Source organism: Octopus sinensis, linkage group LG10 (assembly GCF_006345805.1).
Source record: "Octopus sinensis linkage group LG10, ASM634580v1, whole genome shotgun sequence".
NCBI classification, from domain to species: Eukaryota; Metazoa; Mollusca; class Cephalopoda; order Octopoda; family Octopodidae; genus Octopus; species Octopus sinensis.
In genome coordinates, this window is record NC_043006.1 from 36145633 (window position 1) to 36173272 (window position 27640).

The 27640-nt window shown below is 33.6% G+C and overlaps 1 protein-coding gene across 1 annotated transcript; it reads left to right on the top strand.

Moving 5' to 3' along the window:
- The first annotated feature begins 8707 nt into the window (after positions 1–8707).
- Positions 8708–26146, top strand: LOC115216371. Its single transcript, XM_029785639.2, has 2 exons — positions 8708–9161; positions 18921–26146. Exon 2 carries the CDS (start codon positions 19551–19553, stop codon positions 24573–24575), a length of 5025 nt encoding a protein of 1674 aa, XP_029641499.1. The 5' UTR covers positions 8708–9161; positions 18921–19550; the 3' UTR covers positions 24576–26146.
- Positions 26147–27640: the final 1494 nt, after the last annotated feature.

Consider the following 27640-nt stretch of genomic DNA (forward strand, 5'->3'; position numbering starts at 1 on the left):
AAAATATGATTGTTCCATAACTTAAATAGTCCTTTAGCCGATACCAGACATCAGTCTTTTGTTGATACAAGCTAAAAAAGTAAATATATAATTTTTAGTCTAATATATTCTGAATTATTATACTTTTTCTAAAAATTTTATCTATTGGTGTTAAGAAGCTACATATACTTTACCATAGTATTAGTAATTAAGCTATTTTATTTCCTTTTCTATGGTGTTCTTCCCTACTTGATTATTTTATTTTATTTCTTTATTATTTTATAATTAGCCTTTATTTATTTATAAAATTAATCTAATATTTGTATCTCTATAAATTCATACTTAGCTTATATAAAACTATACTGGTATATTCACTACTTATAAAAAAGATACTGCTTAGATTATAATTTTATTAATATATAATTAGCATGTTCTTTTACTTCGGTACTCCTTTATTAAATACCAGTAAATACCAATTGATCAATCTTCACAGATACCATCTAATAAGTTAGTATTTAAGTGTACAATATGTATAAATATTAAACCATTATGGATAATTTCTTTTCCTCCCTCTATTGGGGTAAAAGTTTGGTATATACTCAAAAGTATTCATATATTTCTATCCTTTTGTTATAATATTCTTCTTAATAACCCTTTGAAAAACCTTAAACTTTAACTGTATACAATATAGCAATAGTGTTTAAAATATTTAACTATAGTACTACATGATAAGTCTTCCCCTGTTTCATTATCAATGGCCTGCTAGTGGTCGACCCCCTTAATTATCAGTTAACATCTTTTTTAAGTTTTATTTTACCAAACCTCATGATATATTGCTTCTAATAAATCTTGATTTTTATGAATATACCAACTATGATGTCTGTCTGCTCCCTCAGCCCTTACAAATACTGCCCTCTGTTCTCTCAGCCTTAGATATACAAGAGGCTTGATAAACTAGTCTATAAATTAAAACTGACCCTATAAAAACAAAAAATCAGTGACAGGCAGAGTCTGTAACAATGTACATCTTCTTGGAAAATTCAGTAACTTCTAAACTGCAGTAAGACATGTTCTTCGTCTATCTCCTTAACTTCTTGGAGATTTTAGATATAATTATGCTAATATGCCCATCTGTTCTAATTTAATTAACTTTTATGTCTTTGTGCAGCTGAAAATTGCTCTTCATTTTAAATTGATGTAAGGATTGCATTGTTCAATTAAACGGAGTTGTATGAAACGATTGTACTGCATTACCTGTGAATATCCTTGTTGCTTATTTTGATATATATATATATATATACAAAATTAGGGAGTAGAGTTGATAAAATCCAAGCTATATATGTTTCATAGCTAGCAGAACCTCAGAAGTAGTAATTTTCCAAATGGGCTGGGGGTAGTCTGCTAACTGCTTGTCGGGCCAAAGATACATTAATCAAAACAAGTTAACATTTTCATCAAGGAATTCCCATATTGGAAAGCATAGAAATTGAGAAGAAAAGGGAAAGGAGATGGGGCGAAGAGGAGGAAAATTTAGTATTATCGAAGCTATCTAGGGAAATATCTTTGTAAATTTAGGCTGGGGTCTACTATAGAATAAATAAGTAAATATATTGTGGCACCCTTTAAATACATTTAAGGAGTCAAAGAGTTGAGTCATATACATGTACACGCTTATACAAATGCATATGTTATACACACACAAAAAGCACACCCACACAAACAAACACATATACATACATATATGTGTGTCTACGTGTGTATGCATGTATGTGTGTGTGTGTGTGTGTGTGTGTGTGTAAATTATGGACTTCCGTGTTGTTCGTTTATGTGTGTTCATACCTAAAATGCAACGAAGTGTGTTTGACGAAACAATCAATATATTTAAAAATCGGTTGAAAAATACTTTTAATTTGCTTCCCTGTCTTTCGTACTATTGGGTCAGCCGAAATTGCGAGGATGATCCAGTTCTTGACTGAGGATAAAAGGCTTCGAATGACCCGTCCTTGTTTTTTTGTATCGTCTATCTGGATGTTTGTTGTCCCTTTTTGTATCACCTAGTTGTCCGGATGTTTTGCGTTTTTGTCCCATTTTGTATTTTATTATACATATATATATATATATACATATACTATCCAGAGATCGAGGTGTAGGAAGAAAGTTAGCTTCAAGAAATCCGTAGTAAATATAAAAAAACAACTTTCAAGGTCAATAGTGGTTTATTGAGACAGAAGATTGTGGATTTTGTTTTCTTTTGTATCTTTTCAACTCTAGGTTATTAATCAGGCGATGCTATTCTTTTCTACACTAGGCGCAAGGTCTGGGGGGGGGTCTTTTTTTGTGGTGGTGATGGTGAGGTAGGAAGCTACTGGCACTTCATTAATCAACCCCGAAAAGAACAAGAAAGCCTCCTCAAAGTCAGATCTTTTTTTCAGATTACTGCACGAAACTTGGCAAGAAATTCCGCCAGAGAATATTCGTCATCTGATCAGTACTATACCTTATAGGATTCTTGCATTGAAAAATGCAAAAGGCATGTCTACTAAATATTAGATATTCACATTATAATAATAAATAAACAATCTGAATGTCTAATTTCAGATTTAAATAAATTTAATGATTACTGGAGTTATTTACTTCTGTTGTCTGTGTGTATGTGTGTAGAGTCCTATGTATACATTAGTAAATATATATTTCTTTACTACTCACAAGGGGCTAAACATAGAGGGGACAAACAAGGACAGACGAAGGGATTGAGTCGATTATATCGCCCCCAGTGCGAAACTGGTACTTAATTTATCGACCCCGAAAGGATGAAAGGCAAAGTCGACCTCGGCGGAATTTGAACTCAGAACGTAACGGCAGACGAAATACCGCTAAGCATTTCGCCCGGCGCGCTAACGTTTCTGCCACATCGTCTTTATATTTGCCTCTATATCTCTTATTATAAAAGGCAGATTTTATCTGCCTCCCTTTGTCAGTTATAGAAATCTACAATATAGGATTTCTTCAATTACAATTTACCTAACATTTTTAAGAGTAGAATGCATCGGGTCATGCCAGGTCCAGTTTTTAAAATTTAAACTCCAATTAAGCAAAATTTACAGAAAACTCACATTCTGGTGTGTATGTCAAATGCTTTTCTTAATGTGGTTTACACCACACACACACGCACACACACAGTGTGCAACGAATAAAGTGAAAGTAATTCACTGTGTGTGTGTTGACAGGTAGACAATAGAATGCGATGGCGATGGCGATGGCGATGTAATATTTGTTTCTGTCTATCACGCTGATAGATACATGAGTAAAATGTATGGCAAGCTAAGAGATAAGAGTGAGTGAAAATGTTCTTGGAAGAGAGTAAATAGCGACAGAGTGATTTGAGGAAGACTAAACTGAAAGTATTTCTATAAAACGGATCACTCATGCTATCAACATAATTTCTCCCACTTTCTCTTTGCAAGTGTACCTTAAACCACTACTCAAAAAATAAAAAAACACAGCAAACAGAAACAAATAAATACATAACGATTTACTCCTCACACAATTTCTTCAATTAGAGTTTACCTAAGATTTTTCAAAGTACTCCATTCGGTCATGCCATAACAAATTTCTTTCAATTTCACCCCCAATTAAGACAAAATTCGAGAAAACTCAATATTTTAACATTTCACTCCGAAAGCATTGCTGTACATGTGTGCGTGCGTGAGTGTGTGTGTGTGTGTGTGTGTGTGTGTGTGTGTGTGTGTGTGTGTGTGTGTGTGTGTGTGTGTGTGTGTGTGTGTGTGTGTGTTTGATGGGTTGTGCGACACAGAAAGTGTGGTGTGTAAGTGAAGTGCTTTTGTTAGTGTGTGTAAAGAGATAGAGAGAGTGAAAGACAGAAATAACTGAACTTTTTTATTCACTTTTTGTAGTGAGTGACTGAGAGAGAAAAGAGAGAGAGAGGTTATGTATGTATATATGTATGTATGGCTTCAGTGACACACACACACAAAAACACATACCTACGTACACCTAAAGCACGCACACACACACACACACACAAGCGGAGCGCGAACTTCAAAATTTTGGTAGTATTAATTTGCGAGCGTACTTCTAAGCGCGCGTAATTGAAAGTTTTCACTATAATATCATCACGTGCGAAAAAATTCGAAGGGTTTTGAACAATTGAGATACAGATGTCATGCCTGTATTGAAACCATTGCTAAGCTCCGTAATTGCTTAATTAAGACTTTGTTTAAATTGAAAGGGGCGAATATGTGACGAGGTTGAAAAAAATACCCCAGAAAAAAAATCTACTGCTGGTATTTATATAATTCACTACTATTTTGCTACAATGTCATGAAAAAGAAAAAATTTAGGTATGTACAACATATATTATACATTTTTTCTATTCATTCAACGAAAATAAAAAAATTGAATTCGCCACCCCCTTTTCCCCGTTCGCGTTTGTGTAAAAAAAATTATTATTTAAGTTTTAAAAATTATTTACTTTGTTCAAAAAATATTAATATTAATTAATTTTCAAGAATTATTTAATTTTATTCTGTAAAATAGTAATTAATTCATTTATCTATAAATCCGCGAGGTTGTTACTCAGGCACCTAGAAATAGCAGCCAGATTTTTATATTCTAAATAATTTGCAATTTCAAAAAATATATTAATTTTGCGTTATTTAATTTGATAAATTCTACGGAATAATTTTGCGCGTTATATACGTTCGCGTTTCTGTAAAAAAAAGTAATTATTTAAGGGCGATCGAGTATCGAGTACCTACGTCTGGCTCGCACGCGCGAATCCACGTGTGCGCAACCGGGACCACTCTGCGATACAAGTACCCATATATACATCCATACATACATGTGTGTGTGTGTGTCTATGTATGTGTATTAATGTGTGTGTGTTATCTCTATATAAAGCTAAAGTTGTCTGTGTGCGCCACGTTTGGTAACCTTCAACTAACACTATCTCCTCCGAGACCCTGCAGCACAAGTTGACCAAAATTGAGAGTATGATAGAAGAAGGGTTGCTCTTCCTTCCGTAGAACATAAAATTCAAATCGGACCATGTTAACACCAAAAATTATTTACATCAAAAAGATGCTTTTTTCTATGAAAATCCCGATTTTTTACGATTTTTTCACTGCTGTGTCGCCACTTTTCGGTGTATTTCGACCAGAAAAATGTTAACAAAATTTTTACTTTTCAAAATTACAATTCCAGCGGGTCGAAACAAACCCGAGCAACGCCGGGCGATACTGCTAGTGTTTTATAAATGCATGTATGTATCAATTTTTGAACATATACATATGTGTATGTTTTTAGTGTGCGCATGTATAAGTGAATGATTGTATGCATTTGTGTGTGAATAATGTGTGTCTATGTATTTTATGCTTTTAGAATTATGTAAGTGAATATTTTATAAACAAACTAATATCTGTTTTTATTAAACTTATTTTTTTCCATTTATTAATTTACTCAGGGTATGTTTTTCCTTCTAAACTAAAAGATTCTTTTTAAGGTTTTCTTCGATTTTACACAATACGAATTTTAAACCTTTTAATTTTTAATGTATATCACCGTTTCCTAAAAAACCGTTAGCTGAAACGACCAATGGAGGCGCAGGAGTGGCTGTGTGGTAAGTAGCTTGCTAACCAGCCACATGGTTCCGGGTTCAGTCCCACTGCGTGGCATCTTGTGCAAGTGTCTTCTGCTATAGCCCCGGGCCGACCAATGCCTTGTGAGTGGATTTGGTAGACGGAAACTGAAAGAAGCCTGTCGTATATATGTATATATATATATATATATAATATATATATATATATATATATATATATATATATGTGTGTGTGTGTGTGTGTATGTGTTTGTGTGTCTGTGTTTGTCCCCCTAGCATTGCTTGACAACCGATGCTGGTGTGTTTACGTCCTCGTCACTTAGCGGTTCAGCAAAAGAGATCGATGGAATAAGTACTGGGCTTACAAAGAATAAGTCCCGGGGTGGATTTGCTCGACTAAAGGCGGTGCTCCAGCATGGCCGCAGTCAAATGACTGAAACAAGTAAAAGAGTAAAAGAGAGAGAGTAATGGAATGAAACCAATTTCAGATGTGTATCTGTCAATGTAGATTGTATATTTATACATATAATCTTAATTCTTGTTCCATTCTCAATCAAAACTGTCCGACGAACGGGAAGCGCAATTTCTTTTCCTACGAGAGTTCCGGACCCCAGTTATGAACTCATTTGCATACAGCCAATCAGAATTCAACTATCAAACTAATTTATGAACGCATAACAATTGATGGGGTGAGCAAGTACATAAATATAAAACAAGGTGGGGGAAAATAGTACTCAAATACCGGAGGTAGAGTAATATGCTTTATTATTAAAGCTGCAAAAACATCACAAAAACTGCTGCTCAGAGTTTCACGTTCCCATTCGTCGGACAGTTTTGACTGAGAACGGAACAAGAATTAAGGTTATATGTATAAATATACAATTTACATTGACAGATGCACATTTGAAATTGGTATAATTTCATTAGTCGTTTCAACTAACGGTTCTTTTTAAGAAACGGTAATATGCATTAGAAATTAAAAGGTTTAAAAATCGTATTGTGTAAAATCAAAGAAAACTTTAAATCAAAAAACAACTTTTAGTTTAGAAGGAAAGACAGATATACTCTGAGTAAATAAAGAAATGGTTAAATAAATTTAATAAAAACAAGAGCACCGAGAGAGCGCAAACCTCTGCCAAGGCAACACCAACGTCCTCTCAACAATCAGTAAGAGATGAATTTTAAAATGAGAATATCTGAAATAAACTCGATTGCTCTCACAAACGAAAATACTAAAAATGAATCCGACCGCTTTCAAAAATTAAGTAAAGAAAAAACGGAAAAATAATCCTGAATCCTTGTCCAGTACCGGATCAATCCCAAAATCTAATCAGTTCGCACCATCCCTGAAAGTTTCCTCTGAATCCATCCGGCGGTTCTTAAGATATCTTGTCCACGGAGAAACAAACAAACACGATTGAAAACCATATCTCCGCCTTGTCGAAAGTGGACTCCATTTAATTGAACAATGTGCAATCATTACATCAATTTAAATGCAGAACAATCCTCAGCTGCATAAGGCATAAAATTAATTAAATTAAAACAGATGGACGCATTAGTATAAGTTTACCTAAAACCTCCAAGAAGGGAAGGAGATAGACAAAGAACATGCTGTCTACTCTTCAGCTTAGACGCTACTTAGGTATCAGGAAAAATAACTTGTTACAGATCTAGCTTGTCATTGTTTTATGGGGTCAGTTTTAATTTATAGTCTAGTTTATGAAATCTTTGTATATCTAAAGCTAAAAGAACAAGGAGCAGTGTCTGTTAGGAACGGTGCTGAGGGTGTCCACAGAAATTATAGTGGGTATAGTCATAAAAACTACTAAGATTAATTTGAAGCAATATAATGAGATTTGGTAAAGGAAATCTTAAATCAAGATATTAGCTGACAATTAAAGGGATAAGCAATTTGTAGACCATTGATAATGAAACAGGAAATTTTATCATGAGATACTAAAGTTAAATATTTTAAACAATATTGTCATATTGTATAAAGCTAAAATTTAGGATTATTCAGAAGATTATTAAAATAATATTATAACAAAAGGATAAAAAGTTTTTTGAATACTTTTGAGGATATACCAAACTTTTACCACAATAGAGGGAGGAAAAGAAATTACCTAGAAATAGCTTAATATCTATACATATTATATACTTAAATACTAACTTATTAGATGGTATCTGTGAAGATTGATCAATTGGTATTTACTGGTATTTAATAAAGGAGTACCGAAGTAAAAGAACATGCTAACTATATATTAATTAAATTATAATCTAAGCAGTTTATTTTAAGTAGTGAATATACCAGTATTGTTTTATATAAGCTAAGTATGAATTTATAGAGATACAAAAATTAGATTTATTTTGTAAATAAAGGCTATTATAAAATAATAAAATAATAAAATAATCAGGTAGGGCAGAACACCATAGAAAAGGAATAAAATAGCTTAAAACTAAAAACCATGAATATATATATGTTTCTTTATTACCCATAAGGGGCTAAACATAGAGAGGACAAACAAGGACAGACAAAGGGATCAAGTCGATTACATCGACCCCAATGCGTAACTGGTACTTAATTTATCGACCCCATTAGGATGAAAGGCAAAGTCGACCTCGGCAGGGTTTGAACTCGGAACGTAACGACAGACGAAATACGGCTACACGTGCTAACGTTTCGCCCAGCTCGCCGCCTAGCCTCAGGCCGACCAAAGCCTTGTGAGTGGATTTCGTACACGGAAACCGAAAGAATACTGTCGTATATATGTGTATATTTGTGTATGTGTATGTGTCTGTCTTTCTGTGTTTGTACCCCCACCAATGCTTGACAACCGATGTTACTGTGTTTACATTCCCATAACTTAGCGGTTCGGCAGATGACACTGATAGAATAAGTACTAGGCTTACAAAGAATAAATCCTGTCGTCAATTTCTGCGACCAACGGCGGTGCTCCAACATGGCCGCAGTCACATAACTGAAACAAGTAAGACAATAATAAAATTATGCCATTTTAATCCCGAGCAAAGCCGAGTATCTCTGCTAGTTTATTATAAAACTTGTAGTGAAGTAGGTGCTACTTCACTACAATATTTGAGGCCATTTACAGACTAACACAAATTTTAGAGAGACATACGCAGAAATACAGTTGTGGGGATGGCGAACTAACTGTAGTAGCTGCTAAGAGAATCTAAACAAACTTACTAAGTGACAACAGGAGAGAAAGAAGCGAGAAGTAGTCAGACGGAGAAAGATAATGTTGCCGAATCGCTTATGTAACGTGACAGCCTGTTTATCAGTACGATCGCCAAAACATTCCTTCGTACCGTTCAAACACATTTTGTAAGCCTGGTACCTTGCGTAAGTTTCATACGATTTTTTGGGGGTGGAAATGTTCTTGTTTATTGTTTTAACTCTTCCGTGCTCAGACTTAACTAGAACAAGTTAACATTGCCACCGCCATTTTACAGTGGGCGTTTTCGTTCTGAAGAATCAATTCACACAATGTTACAGTAAGAATAAGAACTACCTGTCATAAATCGAAAAATCCAGTCATTTTCTCAGGTAAAAACATTATAAGAAAATTGGGATCTTTTCCTTTTGATAGCCAGATTTCAACACAATTTCTAGTTAACTAAACACTTTAAAACTTCGTATACTGGTAGAATGTGCTTCTAAAACATCATTTTTTCTTGGCTTTATTGAGAAAATTCTATATGTTGAGAGATATTTCGTCTGAAAATCCGAGTATTTTGGCAATTTTAACTAATCGATTACCTCCATTTAGGTAAACAACATTTGCTGCGTCTAAAACTGAGACAACATCTTGTAACTAACCCTAACCCTAATTTTTTTTTCTTAATTTTTAAATTAATTTAATTGTTACGCGTGTAAAAAAAACTCGAAAGCAATGAAAAGTGATTTAAACAATTAACAATCAAAATTATAGAATTATTTTGATTGTTGATTGTTTAAATCACTTTAAAATTGCCAAAATACTCGGATTTTCAGACGAAATATCTTACAACATATTTGATGTTTTATAAACACATTCTACCAGTATACGAGGTTTTAAAGTGTTTAGTTAACTAGAAATTGTGTTGAAATCTGGAAAAGATCCGAAAATTTAAATTAATATAATATAATTGAATGTATAATATAATTAAATGTAATATGAATATATAAATTTTTTAAATACATAAACTTGAAATAATAATTTAAAATTTAAATATGAAAATGAGTAAAATGAATAAAAATTTAACTTTGGCAAAATTTAAAGCCGAAGGCTTTCTTATAAGTCGAATGTAAAATATGAAGGCGAAATACATATTTAAACTATAAATTATAATTTCAATTTTATATATTTTTAAATTTATATATTTATATTACTTTTAATTATATTATATTAGTTTATTACACAATTTTGAGCGTTACTACATGTTTGTGTGTGTGTGTGGTGTGTGTGTGTGTGTGTGTGTGTGTGTGTGTGTCACACACATACCTCTATCGTTTGATATCTCCGTAACTTCTGCAAAACAGACCGATAGAATAAGTACCAGATCTTCAAAAAATGTCCTGGGGCATTTGCTTCGACTGACACTCTTCAAATTTTAATTTTAATTTTCACTTCAAAGAGTCTTCTATCTTGAACTGCTTCCATTCATTGGGAAGTGGCCATGCTGGGGCACTGCCTTGAAGTGTTTCGTCGAACATATCGCCTCCAGTACTTATCTTTTAGGTTCTGGTACTTATTCTTTCAGTCTCTTTTGCTGAACCGGTAAGTTACAGACGTAGATAAAACAACACCCTTGTGAAGCGGTGGTGGAGACGAACACGAACACAATCACACACACATACACACACACATATAACATATGTATATATGTATGTATTTATGTATATATGCATGCATTTATCTATGTATAAACGACAGACTTTTACTCAGTGTCCGTCTACCAAATTCCCGTACATGGCATTGGGTGTCCAGGGCTATAACATTAGGTTATCTGGGGCTATAACATTAGGTTGTCGGGAAAGTTCGGAGCGTTTTTTAATATGCAAAAAGAGATATCCTTCATGAACCGTACTTTTAGAAACTTCCAACGCCTCTGCAAGTTCTCTAGTCGTGATATTTAAATTTTCTTAGATTTTTGCCTTCAAAATATCTTCATCCAAATTTGAAGGTCTTCCACTGTGATTGTCATCTTCCAAGCTAAACTCTCCAGCTTTAAATTTTGCAAACCACCTTCGAACAGCATCATCGCCATAGATTTCACAAATGTTTTTGAAAGTCTTTGCAGCATTTTCTCCTTTTAAAAAAAAGAAAAGCATTATAACACGAATATGAAACTTTTGGTTATCCATTTCAAATGTCAATAAAAGGTAAGCGGACTGGAAGATAAATCTATTTTTAGTCAAGAACAAAGAAGAGATGCAATTTCACTTCAAGCAACGTTACGTTTCAAGTGTGTGTGTGTGGTGTTATGTGTACACCTGCGTTACTGCCGATACACGTGTTTGTATTTGTGAGTGCATTTGCATTAGCTACCCGTGACTTCTTCAAGGTGACCGCGGTCTCAGATCTACTGAGATTCGCTTGCATTTGCATTAGCTACCCGTGACTTCTTTAAGGTGACCGCGGTCTCAGATCTACTGAGATTCGCTTATCATCACGTTGACGTTTATGGGTCTAGCTCTTTGTGTGGGAAAGCGGGAGGGGAGAACAAGATAAGTCTGTGCCTGAGCAACTGCATGCGCGTTCGTGTGGGTGCGCGCGCGCGTGTGGTCTAGTTGGTGTGTGTGCCTATGGGTATGTCTGTTTGAACGAGTGTTTGCCAATTAGAGTGCCTTCCAGTATATATATATATATATATATATATATATATTATAATTATGAACATAATTATAATTAGGAGTCATCTAATTGCGTTACCACATACCGAATTTAGAAATTGCAGTTAAAAATTCCTTTTCTACTACTATAAGAACCTCCACGACTGTAACACACTTTTTTACGTAGGCAAAGAGAAAAACAATGAATCAACACGAATCCGATTAGTAGTTATAGTAGTAGAAAATAAATATTTTAAACTCCTATTTCTAAATTCGGTATGTGGTGAAGCAATTAGCTGACCCCTAATTATAATTATGCTTATAATTGTAGAATATTTGTATAATTTTACCTATAAAGATTATTTTAACGTACCGAGCTACTTGGTAAAATTATTAATTAATTGATAGATTAATTAATTTTAGCCTTTTATTATTAATTTGAAATATATACATATATATATATATATATATATATATATTATAATTATGAACATAATTATAATTAGGAGTCATCTAATTGCGTTACCACATACCGAATTTAGAAATTGCAGTTAAAAATTCCTTTTCTACTACTATAAGAACCTCCACGACTGTAACACACTTTTTTACGTAGGCAAAGAGAAAAACAATGAATCAACACGAATCCGATTAGTAGTTATAGTAGTAGAAAATAAATATTTTAAACTCCTATTTCTAAATTCGGTATGTGGTGAAGCAATTAGCTGACCCCTAATTATAATTATGCTTATAATTGTAGAATATTTGTATAATTTTACCTATAAAGATTATTTTAACGTACCGAGCTACTTGGTAAAATTATTAATTAATTGATAGATTAATTAATTTTAGCCTTTTATTATTAATTTGAAATATATACATATATATATATATATATATATATATATATAACAAAGTGAAGTTGTAAGGTACCGCACGAGTGGAATTATATATGAAAGAAGGTTTGAAAATGCAATTTTAAAAGCTATTTATTTACTTTACCGGTTTCACTTTTTAGAAAAAGATCGTCAAAAATAACATGTAAAAGTTTGGTTATGTTAATTATTGGTTGTCACAAAATACTACAATACATATATACATTCTTTGGTAACAAGAACATGTTAAGAACACTTTACAAGGGAAAATCTTGGGAAAATATAAAAAAGTTTAACAAGTTCACTAAAATATTGGGCACAAAAGATTACAACATATATATACATATTCTCAAGAAAAGGTTAAAGATAGTTTCCAGAAGGAATCATTAAAAAGTTCAGTGGAATATTGGTATTGTATCTCTATATATATACACACACAGAATATTATAAGTTCAAAAAAGTTTACATTATAGTAGTAGGATAGCTTAAACTGGCCTGGTCCACCATGTTGTCGCAAAAGACTAATAATAATATATATATATATATATATATATATATATATATATATATATATTATAGAAAGGAATTCCAACTGTGTCTGTTTTTTTATGTTTTATTTATATTCTTTATAATATTAATGTAGAATATAAAATATATTGTATAAATAGTATATATAGTAAAATGAAATGACGTATTGATTGTATTATTGAATAGATGAAATACTGAATATCAAATATTAAGGGACTAGTATACTTTCTTGCATTAAAGCAGTCTTCAAGGTCCCCAGAAAATGGAGAAAACCTCAGATGAACAAACACATGAATTAGATTACATTTATAGCTTATTATTTAATACAAAACATGACATAACATTTATGTGACATAACAAATCTTACGGCCGTTTCCGCATCTGTTGTCAGTCAATGCCTACAAATAATTGCGAAAATAAAATTCTTCATCCTCATAGGACATTTGAATCAGGTGTTTCATCAGAGTAAACAAAAGCATCCAAAATAAACAAATAAAGTAGGAATAGGAAAGAAAACATGGCCTAGGAAAGAAATCTCGAAGCCCAAGATATTAAAAGCATATAATCTACCCTCTTGGGGTTACGAGGTCCGTAGGTAAGAGAGTGAACAAGTGCTGGTCTAGGGAGGAAAAAAATTTTACGGGTAATTCCAATATAAAGGTGGAACCAAATTGTTTCAAAGGTTATGAAAAGAAATTATTAAAAGTAAATAATAATACGAGGAAACTTACTAACATGGCAAAAAGGGCGTTGCCTATGCTAACGGGAAAAGTCAAGTTAAAATGTAACCAAAACATTACCGTAGGGTGCTTAAGCTAGGGTACTTATAGAAATATTACAGAGAACCCCACCTGTTGTCCGCAATAGGACAGGTCTAAGTCCAGCGATCTCTACAATTGGTCAATTATATTTGAACCGAGGGCATAAGTTAAAACCGGTTCAATGGATATATAAATAAAGATAAAAATAAATAAGAGAATAAGTAAATGATACGGGAGAGAAGGCAATGATATAAGTGGTACGGAACCGCATGTGTTCTTCTGCGGCTTATTGACATAACATACATGAGAAAAACGGTCAAATGGGCACTAGACTATACTTCTAGTTAAGGGGGGGCAACTAGTACAGGTATTACGGAGAATCTATATAGGAAAAATACTAAAAGATAATATTGGAATTAACATTATATATAGCAAATTGTGGTAATAATTAGATGAAAACAGGTACCAAAGACAATTCTATCTTATAGGTACACTACAATGCACAATCATAAAACCACTAACATTTAAGTGGTTAATATTTAAGAGCAAATCGCCTGTTAATTATTCTCGACGTTCCATAAGAAATTTAAAAATAAAAATTGCAATAAAAGTTAGAGGTAATAATAACAATTGAATTAAATATAGTAAATATAGTAAGTAGTAATTAAATATATTTTATTTTATTAAAATGGTAATTAAATCGTTATATAACAATTAAAAGAAAAAATAGCAATTAGTATAAAATGTATCAAGGACTTGAACTCGAATATGTGGCTTTGCATGAATGGGAGAAATTAAAAGATGAAAAATTTAATTGAGTGCAGAAATTAATTAGTCCAGATGGAGATGTGCTCATACCATTTACTATAGCTGCTAGACTGAATTATATGCTTATAAAGTAGCATTCAGTATCTAAGAGAATTTTTGGGAGTACGTAATGTCTGGTTTTTCGCATGTAGCAGGTATGTAATTGTGCATTTGTTTCCGTGTACTATGTGTTGTGTGTAAAAAACATCCTGACGAGGGGAGTGTCAATTTTAAATATATAATATGTTTCATATTAATTGATATATCTCCGAAACAGCCTGTAGATGAACTTTTATGTATTTTTGTAAATTTGTATATTTATCTTCTATGTATTTTTCTCTGGAATTTTAATTCGTCTTTTTAATATGTTATTGTATGTTTTATTACCCCAAATTTTTAATTTAACAAATTTATACCAAACTAGCACTATGACCCGGCAACGCCGGGTCATAATGCTAGTATATATATATATATATATATATATGTATGTATGTACGTAAATATTTATAAAAAAGAAATTTGAGAACGCCACTATATAAGATAAATTTTAATTTTGTTAGATATTTTACATGTTTCGGTTCTTCTTGTAAAAAACGAACCTTATCAAAAATATTTTTAAAAGTTAAGTGTAATAAAAAAGTTCATAATTGTTTCTTACTAGTCTCAATAGAGTCCACGTGGTGGTGTTTTGTGGAGGGGGAGCATAATGGATGCCTTGTGCATTGACTAGAATCGTTGGCTGTAATCGTGAAAGTGACCGTTTGCCGTAATAGCAGTAGTAGCAGAGACCGTACGTGTATGTGTGTGTGTATAATTAAGTATCTACGTCTTCTCCTGTGTATAACTGCAACAAAAAATATATAAACAATTACGTCTTCAATACAACAACTCTTCTATTTATTTAAATTAATTGATATTAAAAATATTATTGTTTAAATTAACTAATAATAATCGTCTACATTTATTGTTTTCTCGGAGGAATAATTCTGTAGTAGATATGAATAAAATCAAAAAAAATATTTTCCTTGTTTACTTAATTTATCGTAGCGAGAATTCCGTAATAAACATTAATATAAACTTAAGGCTGTAAATACGATAACCAAAGTACCCCATAGATATATATTTAGGCTATAGTAATGGAAATGAAATTTACTATTTTTTTAGGGGTAACCAGATTTGAAGTTACTTAAATAATGATTGTTATTCGTATATTATGAAAGAGAGAATTTAGTGAATCGATCGAAATCATTAATATAAACCAATCAAGTGATAAGAACTGTTCTCGATGAACTAATCAATATTATTATTTACAAATTGAGGGACCATACATAGTGCATATCTAAACTCTATCAATACTTTCGGAAGTAACAAACAACATTATTGGAATAAGAATACAATTTATAAACTATACAATACTATAATAATTATTATTTTGGTTATTAAATTTATTTAGTAAGTGAAATGCAACTATTTATTATTATCACTGTTACTATTATTATCATCAATTAATTAATATATTAAATAAGTGTATATACACACCCATTCATTTAGTATAATGAAGACCTCTTATTTGTAATATGTAATTCATTCATTCATTCATTACATACGAAGAAACATTCATTCATTCATTACATACAAACAAACATTCATTCATTCATTACATACAAAAAAGCGTTCATTCATTCATTGCAAACAAACATTCATTCATTCACTGCATGCAAACATTCATTCATTACATGCAAACATTCACTCATTTATTCATTATATACAAACATTCATTCATTCATTACATTCACTCATTTGTTTATTCATTATATACATTCACTCATTCATTCATTCCTTCATTACATGCAAACATTCATTTATTCATTCATTACATTCACTCATTCATTCATTATATACATTCATTCATTCATTCATTACATTCACTCATTCATTCATTCCTTCATTACATGCAAACATTCACTCATTCATTCATTACATTCACTCATTCATTCATTATATACATTCATTCATTACATTCACTCATTCATTCCTTCATTACATGCAAACATTCACTCATTCATTCATTACATTCACTCATTCATTCATTATATACATTCATTCATTCATTCATTACATTCACTCATTCATTCATTCATTCCTTCATTACATTGAAACATTCATTTATTCATTACATGCCAACATTCATTTATTTATTCTTTACATTCATTCATTCATTCATTCATTCATTCATTACATACCAACATTCATTCATTCATTCATTCATTACATACCAACATTCATTCATTCATTCATTCATTACATACCAACATTCATTCATTCATTCATTGATTACATACAAACACTACGGAGTAGAATTAGCGAATACTAAACAAAAAAGAAATACGAATCGACAGAATTTTGCAGCAACAGGAAGAACCATAACTCTTTCCGTACTAATAATTTACGAGTGAAATCGAAAAGTAATCTAAGGGCAACAACTCCTATTTCTCCATGTTAATTCGTCCAACTAGAACAAATGACACCCAAATAATAACATTGGGAAAATAAACTAAAATAAACCACGAACAAGCCAACATACCAAATGGTAAAACAATTCTTTCTACAGAACGGCGGAATCTTAAGAACATACCAAAATACCAGGGTGGGCGGTATAAGAACTGGACAAATTCCTTCCAATACAATAGAATAACTGAAAGACAGGATAGCAACGAATCGCTAAAAAATAAGCCTATTTTTAGAGAACAGGATCTCGAATCAGAAGCGAAAGAAGACCTTAATTAGAAAATATTGAACCAACTGACCCCAAGAAAACTCTCACAACGAAATTTCAGAGAAATAGAAATGGAACTTCTGCAATGTGGACAGAAATTCACGCCAACTCTCAAACCTGACACGACAGATCTTGTAACGAAATACTGAAGAGTGTTGTAGAAAACTTCATCCGTGGAAATTCTTCTAAAATAAACACGACGAAGATCCATCAATCGTGAAAAAAAAATGCAGGATTTAAACCACCGATAAACAGGAATAAATACTTAGAAGAATGTATAACGGGGCTGAAAATATCTGCAAACTTAAACATTCCAACAAGCCATAAAAATCATTACAAATCAAGAACAAGAAGCTTTCGAATGTCTTCAGAAATATTCGCCCCATAATCATTACCTACCTACCTAGCAACCTATCTATCTATCTATCTATCTATCTATCTATCTATCTATCTATCTATCTATCTATCTATCTATCTATCTATCTATCTATTTAAATGACCGACCTTTCTTCAAAAACAATAGAAACCAATGAAGATAAACGAACAATGATTTAAAGTGGTAAGTTAACGGACAAATTCAAGAATGTGGAATACCTCACTAACTTTGTAGCAAAATCAAGTAACTTTTAGGGACTTCCAAGGATCTAGAAATCTAAAGAAACCAATATTAGCTTAAAGAACCGCCATACACTATATGTAATGATTCCCGAACCATCTGATTTAAAATTTCGTCTAATTGATCCAGGACCAGCATCTAGCACCTAATCATTGAGCACTTTGTTTGCTATAATTTTCAAACCGCGGTGCAAACTGGTTCCTACCTTCATCTAGAAAGAGTAGATAAAGTGACGATCCCAGCTAGCTTTGGTGTAATCAGTCTCCACACAAATATCCCCCACGGATTAGGATTAAAACCAATAGAATCCTGGATAGGCAAATTCCCACAAAGAATTCAGGAGATTTTCAAAGGAGTCATACTTGAAGGATTTTATCTCATGGTTCCGGGTTCAGTCCCACTGCGTGGCACTTTGGGCAAGTGTCTTCTACTATAAGCTTGTGAGTGGATTTGGTAGACATAAACTGAAAGAAACCCGTTGTGTATGTATTGTGGTAGGGGGGTTGTCCCCTACCACCGCTTGACAACCGGTGTTGGTGTATTTATTTCCCTATAACTTAACGGTTCGGCAAAAGCAACCGATAGAATTAGTACCAGGTTTCAAAAAAGAAAATAAGTCCTGGGTTTGATTCATTCAACCAAAAATTCTGCAAGGCGATGCCCCAGCATGGCCGCGGTCTGATAGCTAAAACAAGTAAAAGGTAAGAGATAATGATTATTCTAGTGAAAATAGTTTGAACAAGGCGACGAGCTGGCAGAAGCATTAGCACGTTCTGAGTTCAAATTCCGCCGACGTTGACTTTGCCTTTCATCCTTTCGGAGTCGATAATTGAAGTACCAATTGCGTACTGGAGTCGATCTAATCGACTGGCCCCTTCCCCCAAAATTTCGGGCCTTGCGAGCATAAAAGAATAGTGGTTTGAATGCAACTCATATCTAATAAAAAAACAACTTCCTTATGTCTAATGCCTTTAGAGAAAAGCAAATATTTTCCTTGCTTATTATTTTTTTTTCCTTTTGCTGTTTTGTTGGAGGAGGTGGCTGTATATTATTTTCAAACAATGTTTTGAAAGCCTAATATCTATTTTCACAGAACTAAATTTATTTTGTTTTATTTTAATTTCATTTTAGATTCAATATGAAATTGCCTGGAAGAAAACTGCCAAAAGTGGAAACGGTTTATTCGATGAAATATGAGTAAAATTTCATATTTTATTCTATGTTGGTAACTTGTGAAGTAAACCTAAGCTTCTTTCTAAAGCCAAAAACAGGAAACCAAGAAAAAAAACCCAACATTCATTGCATATACCATAGGATAGACATCTTTCACTTGATTTACTGGTGTTGTTTAATGAAAATAACTTTTAGAGATGTCTACCTTCAATAATCAGCATTCAGGATGTTTTAGTTTCCATCAAAACGAAAATTCTTAACTTCGTTGTTTTAGTGATGTCCATATGAACAATAGATAATTTAATTTTTCACTTAAATTTGATAGAATCAAATATTTGAGTTTTCCTGATTGCAAAAAAGGCTATCAGTAATCGTTCAGCCCAACTGACTTCTATCTAAGCAGCAATTTGATGTTTTGATATTAATGCCATTCTCAAATACAATTTGCATCATTATGTGAAGTGGAAATATATACAGGAAAGAGAAAAAATTGCATCTCAACTTATACTCACTGAAATCATACAGCATACTCTGTAGAAAACAATCGTTATACACATATAGCATAGATAATTATTAAATACTGAGAAAATGCCAAAGTCTAAAGTAAAAAGAAAAATATTGGCGACCAAATTGACCGAAGATCTTGAAGAAATGCGTAAGAAAATTAAAGCAAAAAAGCAAATGACTATTTCCATCAAAGACATATATTATCCAAGGATAAAAGAATATAAGGACAATATTGAGATGATGATAAACAATATAGATAGAAAATGTATTTACTTGGAAAGTATCGGATTAGATAAATTTCGTTTTCTACAAGATGTCAAAAGTAGATTAGATATTCTGGAGGGGGATATTAACAATCATGAATTTATTGTTTTCCCAAAACTGAATTGGTTTCTCGAACGACTTTTTGAAATCTATGTAAGCGACAATCATTCAACGTACAAGAACATAGCAATGCCAACGCCATACAGTAAATTTCGTCATCCCTCTTCAGTTGTCTCTACAACACCAGAGTTTCATGCTTCTGGTGAAGATTCCCAGAACTTAATTACAAACATTGTCGCAATTTACAATGGAATAGTAACCTATTCACCGCATTTAATGACATTACGCTGTACTACAACGAACCATGACGAACACGTGCTTCACTGTCCTTCCCAAGTCACTGATATTGCTAAAATTTGTAAAGACACGGTTATGGTAACAATTCCGTTTCGGAAAAAAATTCTATTCTTCAGTCCTTCTTCTTGCACAATGAAAACTTTTCCGTACGGTTTTAAGAAGATTTCCCATGTAAAAGATTATGAATTTGTGGGTGTGAAACTCTTTAGCAAAATAATATATCTCGTAGACTGGTATAATGATACAATCGAAAGCAAATTTAGCCTAAAAGATGAACCTACAAACATTGCAATAGCAGAATACCGCCTCTTAGTCACATTTACTAATTTCAATCATATTTCTTGCTACAACCTCAATGGTCATCAATTATTTCAATTATACGGCCATTCTTTAGATTCTTCACCAGCTATCACCGTTTATCATAACTATTTTTATGTCCTCCAAGGTAATATTATTCATAGAATTTCTCCTACTGGTGGTGTATCACAAAGAGAAATTGGAATAAAAGCCCGGCATCTTACTCTTGGTAAAAATATTATTGTCTTGTCCGACTATTTAGGTTTTGTGCACATTATTAGAACAAACGAAGACTTTTGGCCAAGGACAAGCTATTTGCAGAAGTTTCAAACTCCAGTTTTAAATAATCAAATTTATATAGACGATCCAGGCTATGTTCAATGGATTTTGCCTATATCAAGAAATTCTACATTATTTATCTATTCACGTCCGAAAGCTGTATTATTCACAGATAATGGAAAAGAAATCCTCGAAAAGGCTTGTAAATTTCATTTCCAACCTGATGTCTTTTGTAAATTCAACTCAAACACTTTTCTTATTCTGTTCAGGGAACAGAAAAAGATTCAATTCATTTCGTACTCCGTTCACTACCCAATACTAAAACAAGGTCACATCATAGACGTCCACTTTGATTACATTCGAATGTGTCATATGATATTAGATAAGGTTTTGGCTGTGACCACAAGTGAAAGTAAAGAGGTACACATCCTTTCTATTAAAAATGACAACGTCATAATCGAAAACAAAATTTCATTGGAACATGTTGATGTCACCATTGCTGCGACTCCACTCAATTTCATAGTAGGAGATTTGAAGGAAAACAAACTGCTTTTTTATTCAAGTTTTGGGGAAAGGCTTTTTGAAAAACAACTGGATTTTGACTTCCATCACATCTACTCCGATAATTTATACTTTTATATTGTGCACAATAAAGGTTACTTTCTCAAGTGTTACAATATATATGGAGAAGTCGAATGGCGATTACAATTTCCTTGCGCTGTTCACTCTCAAATCGGTGTTTTCCAAGGAACTTTTTCTGTGCTAGACATTAAGCTCAATAGAGTTCTTTTTTACAAGTATAAAGAATGGTCCAGTTGTCATTTAGATTTGGTAAATCCTTACATTCAAAATATAGATTTACGAGATTCCTATAAGAATAAGAAAATTCTCATCGCAGATGTATGTCATCTACCAAATGGACAGCTGGTCGTATCAGACATGAATACATCTTGCTTGTTATACATTTCCAAAGATGGACGTGTAATGTCTACATTATTTCTGCCGTCCTTAGCTACAGATATATGCCGATGGGATAGTAGCCAAATAGGAATAACATTACCATTGGAGAAAGAATTAAGGGTAATCGGAAATCTATCGAAACGAGTTCGAAGTATATCGTTAAGTAAACCTTATGTATGTGTACGCAAATTCAGTAATGGTCGAATTCTTTGCTTTTGTGATAAGCCATGCAATTTAGATATTGTATCGATTCAAAAACACAACCAAGGGGAAATCATTTCTACAATCAGTGTCCCTTTCGTAATAAAGTCATTAGCAATTGACGATGAAACATTCAATGTGCTGATTGTTACTAAGAAGAAAGTATTTGAGTGTAAAATCTCATCAAAAGCTGACTCCACTCTTTTACCCACCAACTTCAAACCTCAGTGTTTTCTGCATGGCGGATGCATTGATAAAACTTGTGTTTATCTGATAGACGAAAGTCGACTGTTTGCTTTAAGTAACCATAATTTGGAGATGAAGGATCCTCTGACCAGGAATCAGCTTAACATGTTCATTGATCACGTCGATGTATTTTCAAGAAACATTTGTGTAACTGAAATGCTGTCTTCGAAATTATATCTGCAGGATTTATCAGTTTCTGATAAATCTCGAGAATGCTTGGTCCCTCAGTGTTTAGGAGATGAAAAAACAGTGAACGTTCTTTGTTCAGTTATTACTGAAAACAACTTGATTGCAATATGCGATCAAAATAATAAGAACATTAAGGTATTAACTTTTGATGGAAAACTTCTGGACTCAATCAAACTGGATGTTTTACCCATTCGAATGTGTCGATGGAGGCCAAACACATTGGCTATGACAGTTACTGCAAATCAATTGTTATCATTAGCAGTTGAATTTCCATTGTCCTTCACCACATACGAGGTAGAAAGAAAATATAAGTGTATCGCTTCTTTTTCAGATAATCAATTAGTTTGTAGTATTCGTCAACGGATTCAGACTAACAAAGGTCCCACAAGAATAACAATGGGAACGAATTTTTCGGACGATAAAACAAAAGTGCCTGCCCTTCATATCATTGAACTACTTCCGACAATCCGTGTAATAAAAGAAATAGACTTAGAAAGGAACGAAGTGAATAATGGCCTATATGATATCGCAGTTAATGCTGATGATGTCATTATCGTCTACGCTGCAGGGTTTCGTTTAATCAAGAAATTTATCATTTTTATGAACCGCAATGGTGAACGTTTGCATACTTTTTGTCCCTTGGTGTCTATGAGAAGTGGGTGTTTAACAATCGACGACGCTTATGTCTACGCTTCTCTACAGAATTCTCACGATGAAAATACTCGCATTGTTTGTTTGACACACACTGGCAAATACAAGAAAATATTTTTTAATTCAGAACATTGTACGCGTCCATTTAATTTCACCAGCATTAGCTGCAAAGGTCCAAAGTTTGTTGGATTTGACAAAAAGTATTTATATGCTGAAGGCATGCTTAAATTAAATCGGGAAAGTTTCCACGTTTGTCAGCTAGTGACTGACCGATATTCTGTTCAAATAAAAGATATCGATATTTCTGTGGATGGGAAGACAGTTGTGATTGAAAAGGGCAATACTGGAAATGTTAAACTGTATCAGAGAAATGGGAAGCTGCTATATCACACGGATCTTGAAACTTTAGTTGGTGGTGTGTGCTTTTCAGACAAAAACTACATAATGGTCACAGTTCCTGATAGACAAGAAATATTTCAACTGAGCCAAGAAGATTTGAGAAGGTGTAAAGTCTGGCAAACTTCAGTATCTTATGGATTAATACGGAAAAAAATAAGAAATACTTACTATTGTGTACTTACTAATTTGGCTGAATATCATATCATACAGATTGATGGCGACCAGTTGAAAGTTCTGAAATGTACGTCAATAAAGCTTGGTTCTGTTCTTCATTTCTCTTCCAGTTCGGATATTATAACTCAGATAACTAATAAGAAAGTGGTAGTTAACCAATCGAGAAGTAGATCAAGTGAAATTGTTGAAAGAGGCCTAAAAGTGAGACGTGGTAATTACATAGCAAATTGTACATTGAAGAACGATCAAATAACAATCAGGAGGTTACCTCATAGAACCAAGATGTTTCCAATTTCAACTACAGTTTTTGGGGATCCAAATAGGGGCTGCGACTTTGGAATCTACAAAAACATACATCTAATTAAGCTACAAGAGGATATAGTTGTACTGCTATACCAGCTTACTCTTATTGTGGCCACAACAGAAGGTCACATACTTCAGCAGAGAGCATTTGAAAGAATGCCACTTGACATATGCTACTGGACGGAAAGGTGTTTCGTTGCCGTCTTCTCTGATGTTAAAGGGCTGATGTTCTTCAACAGTGATCTGACACTTTTAAAAACCATCAACACGGAAAAAACATACACCATGATTCATAAAAAAAATACTGGTCGATTGGTCTGTGCATATGAAGGTGATCCAAATCGGATATATCGTCCACATCTGCCATCCTCATATGTAGATGTACTTCACATTGACGGTGCAACGTTTGAATACAGTTGTCAAATGGATTTTGGGATGGACACAGTCACAGCAATTGGTGTCACATCGAGCGAAGACATCGTTATCCTGAAGAAAAGCGAATCAAGTGAAAGTCTTTGTTGGTATAGAGATGGATTGGTTAGGCTTCTCGACATACCGTTAAGGTGGTTTCCCAGACGAATAGCAATACACGGGGAAAAGGTGTACATAACGGAAAGAGAGAGCGATATTTTACAAGTAACATTGGATACTTCAATGGAAACTTACATCAGTCTTGCTGATATCGAAGTCTACCTCATCTACGATATCCATGTTACAGAGGGTTCTTTGATTCTTCTAGGAGGCTTAGACAGCTATTCTTGTGCCGTTTTTTGTTACGAAACATGAATACTTTCATACTTTCTGATGTGGATTTTTTTTTTATTATCGATTATCTTTCTTTGCAAACGTTACTTATAGAGAGTAAGGAAAATGGCTTCACTTTCAATCAGCATAACATCATATGCAATATTTTCCTGCATGCCGTTGCTCTCTGGCGTGTGTGTGTGTGTGTGTATGTGCGTGCATGCGTGTATGTGTGCGTGTGCATATATGTGTGCGTGTGCATATATGTGTGTGAGAGAGAGAGACAGTGACAGACAGACAGAAACGAGTTAAATTAGAGTAACTCTCCTAGATATAATGGCCTCAAGTCCCGGATTTCCAAGGGCCGGTTACTCGGTTTCCGTGAAGGATGGGTAACCGAGATCTGAATGGGACAGCAGTACATCGCAAAGTTACTCATTCTGAAGCTGAATGAACTGGAGTAACATAAGATGAAGTGTTTTGCTCTCGAGAACACAACGTACCACCCGACCCGGGACTTGAAACCATAACCTTGCATTTTGAGTGCAACAGTTTAACCACTAGTCCACAGTCTTTCAAATGAAGTGAACGATTGGATATGACCTGGATTTTGAGCATTAAGCTAAGTTGATGCAGTTTATTTTGCGTTTTCATCATAGAATTTCCTATGAGAATGGCTCCAGAATAGTCTCCAGCTGAGACATAAAACACAGCTTCCTTGGAAAATACATAGCAAAGGAATTTTAATCCTAAGCTATTTCAGAAATTTCACACACACGCACATGCCGTATCACAGCACTATAACAGAACTATTTCACCTCAACTGGCCCGGCTCTCTTCAACATCGTGCCAGCCCACATAAAGGAGGAAATACCAGACAAACCGCCACACCAGGATATATCTCTGAAAACAATAACTCTATGCTCGAATGGGCTACGATGTCCAAGAGCAGACTGTGTATCTCTTCCATTAAATTAGACATGGGCTGAGCCAGCTTCGGCCGAAACTTACATAAGTAATCTAAGAACAGTTATGGAAAAAATAGCCGTACCCAAGATTCGAATCATATTTAATTGATAGTGCCATATCCTCTCCATTTGTGTTATAAACCCAAAAGGATTCTAGTGTTAACAAATGTATAAGGTAAAAATACATATTCTTCTGTAGAATTAATTCATATCAGCTGAACCCGTGAATGTTTCACGCAGAAGGTAGCCTCTATAATATTCTTGTTTATATCAAAAATAGTGTCCCATTCAGTGTGAATGTTGTGATCTCGGTTACTCGTCTTTCACAGTAACTGAATAATCGGTCCTAGAAGTCTTGGGATTTGAAACAGTTATATTTAGGAGAGTTACTTTACTTTTACTCATATGCAAAAATACTTTCTGGTATGGACATAAGAGTAAGATAAACTTTTTTTTGTGAAATTTCATTGTAACCAGATCAATTACTCTTCAAAGATCATGCTTGTCGTCAATGGCTGTTTATGATTGGAGTGGATCAAATGAAAGGCAACATTTGAGGTGATTTGATTAATATGAATGCAATAATTTGATATTAATATATGTAAATGATTTTCTTATATAAACAAATGTATACATTCTCTGAAAGACAGTACTTCTATATAATCGTAAACTGAATATAAATGTATGGTACAGAGAAGCTAAAATAGATATATAGTACGGACATGGGACCATATACCGTGAATCCTCGAGTATAGTCCGCCCTTGAGTATAATACGCAGGGGATTTTTAGGGGGCTATACTTCTGAAAAACCTAAGTCTTGTGTATGATACGCACTCTTTCTCTACCTTGAGTCGTGCGTAATTAAGCCAGCAGCACATAGTCGAACAAACACTTCCGCGCGTGCGTAATACAATAATGGTGATGTTCTTAACTGTTATATGGGAATGTAAATATGTTTGCAAATTGTTGTTTTTTTTTACATGTTATTCTGTGTTCTGAATATTTTAATTTTAATAAATGTTGCTTACTGCAAGTTATGGATGATTCTTTTATGACTTCATTGCTTTCAGGCTTAGCTTAAGGTATTTTCGCGCCCGACATCACAAAATACGTCTGAATAAACATTGCCGGACAACAAATAGAGACTCGGACATTGCTTAGAAAATATTTTTAATCTCGTATATAGTACGCACCAGGGATTTTGACCTTTAAATTTTGGGGGGGAAATGCGGATTATACTCGAGGATTTACGGTATTTACGGTTAGGGATTATGTGGTCGCAGAAATTGTCTGACAGCCTGCTTGTATGGTATGGTGCAGAGCCCTGTTACAAGAATAGGGTCTTCCAGCAGCCACCCTCTTGACCTAGGGCAGCACTACCTCCTCCAGGAACTTGATGTAGACCTCCGTGGTGAGTCTGAGGCCGTGTGGAAAAATGAATGAGGGCACAACGTTGCCATGACTAGTGATCACTCCAAACACCATGATGTTGACTGGATGTTTGATTTTTATCACTCTTGGTACATATCCTCAGATTGCATTGTCTTCAGATTGACACCCAAACACTCTGAAATGTTAGTATTGGAAATTCTAGTGCCAATGCCAAGCAGTGCAGCATATCGTTTCCAAGTATCTGGCGGAGTGAATGGCGTCATGGTGCTGTTTGTCTCACAGACGGTGCCCAACTGACCCTACTATATTGTGTAGTCGACAAAATCAAAAACAATGAACATACATGAAATTAAAAATATAAAATGGCAACACTTTACCCATCGCACCCTGTATATATTTCTGCCTTTAGGTTGTAGAATTGCGAATTAGCCATACAGTCTCTACATTTACCGTACCATTTGTAAATGCTCTCCTAGTATGTATACAAGTGTGTTGTCTACTCGTACTTTGTTATTCAGATTTCAGCTCATAAGTTGAATATAATTTTCTTCTCAAAAGCTGTTCACTCTACGGTTTGTTTCATTAGTGTACCGTTCGTATGTATTCTCTCAGCACGCGTGTGTAGTATGTTTGTAGATTGTTGATGTAATTTCATCTCGTTATGCGATTTTAGTTTTCTTCAGAAAAACTATTCGTTATTCAATTTATTCACTTAAGAACCGTGTGTGTATGGGTACCCATTACAC

Bases quoted from the DNA above. Each gene is read 5' to 3' on its own strand.
- LOC115216371 (XM_029785639.2), top strand. From the start codon at position 19,551: ATGCCAAAGTCTAAAGTAAAAAGAAAAATATTGGCGACCAAATTGACC.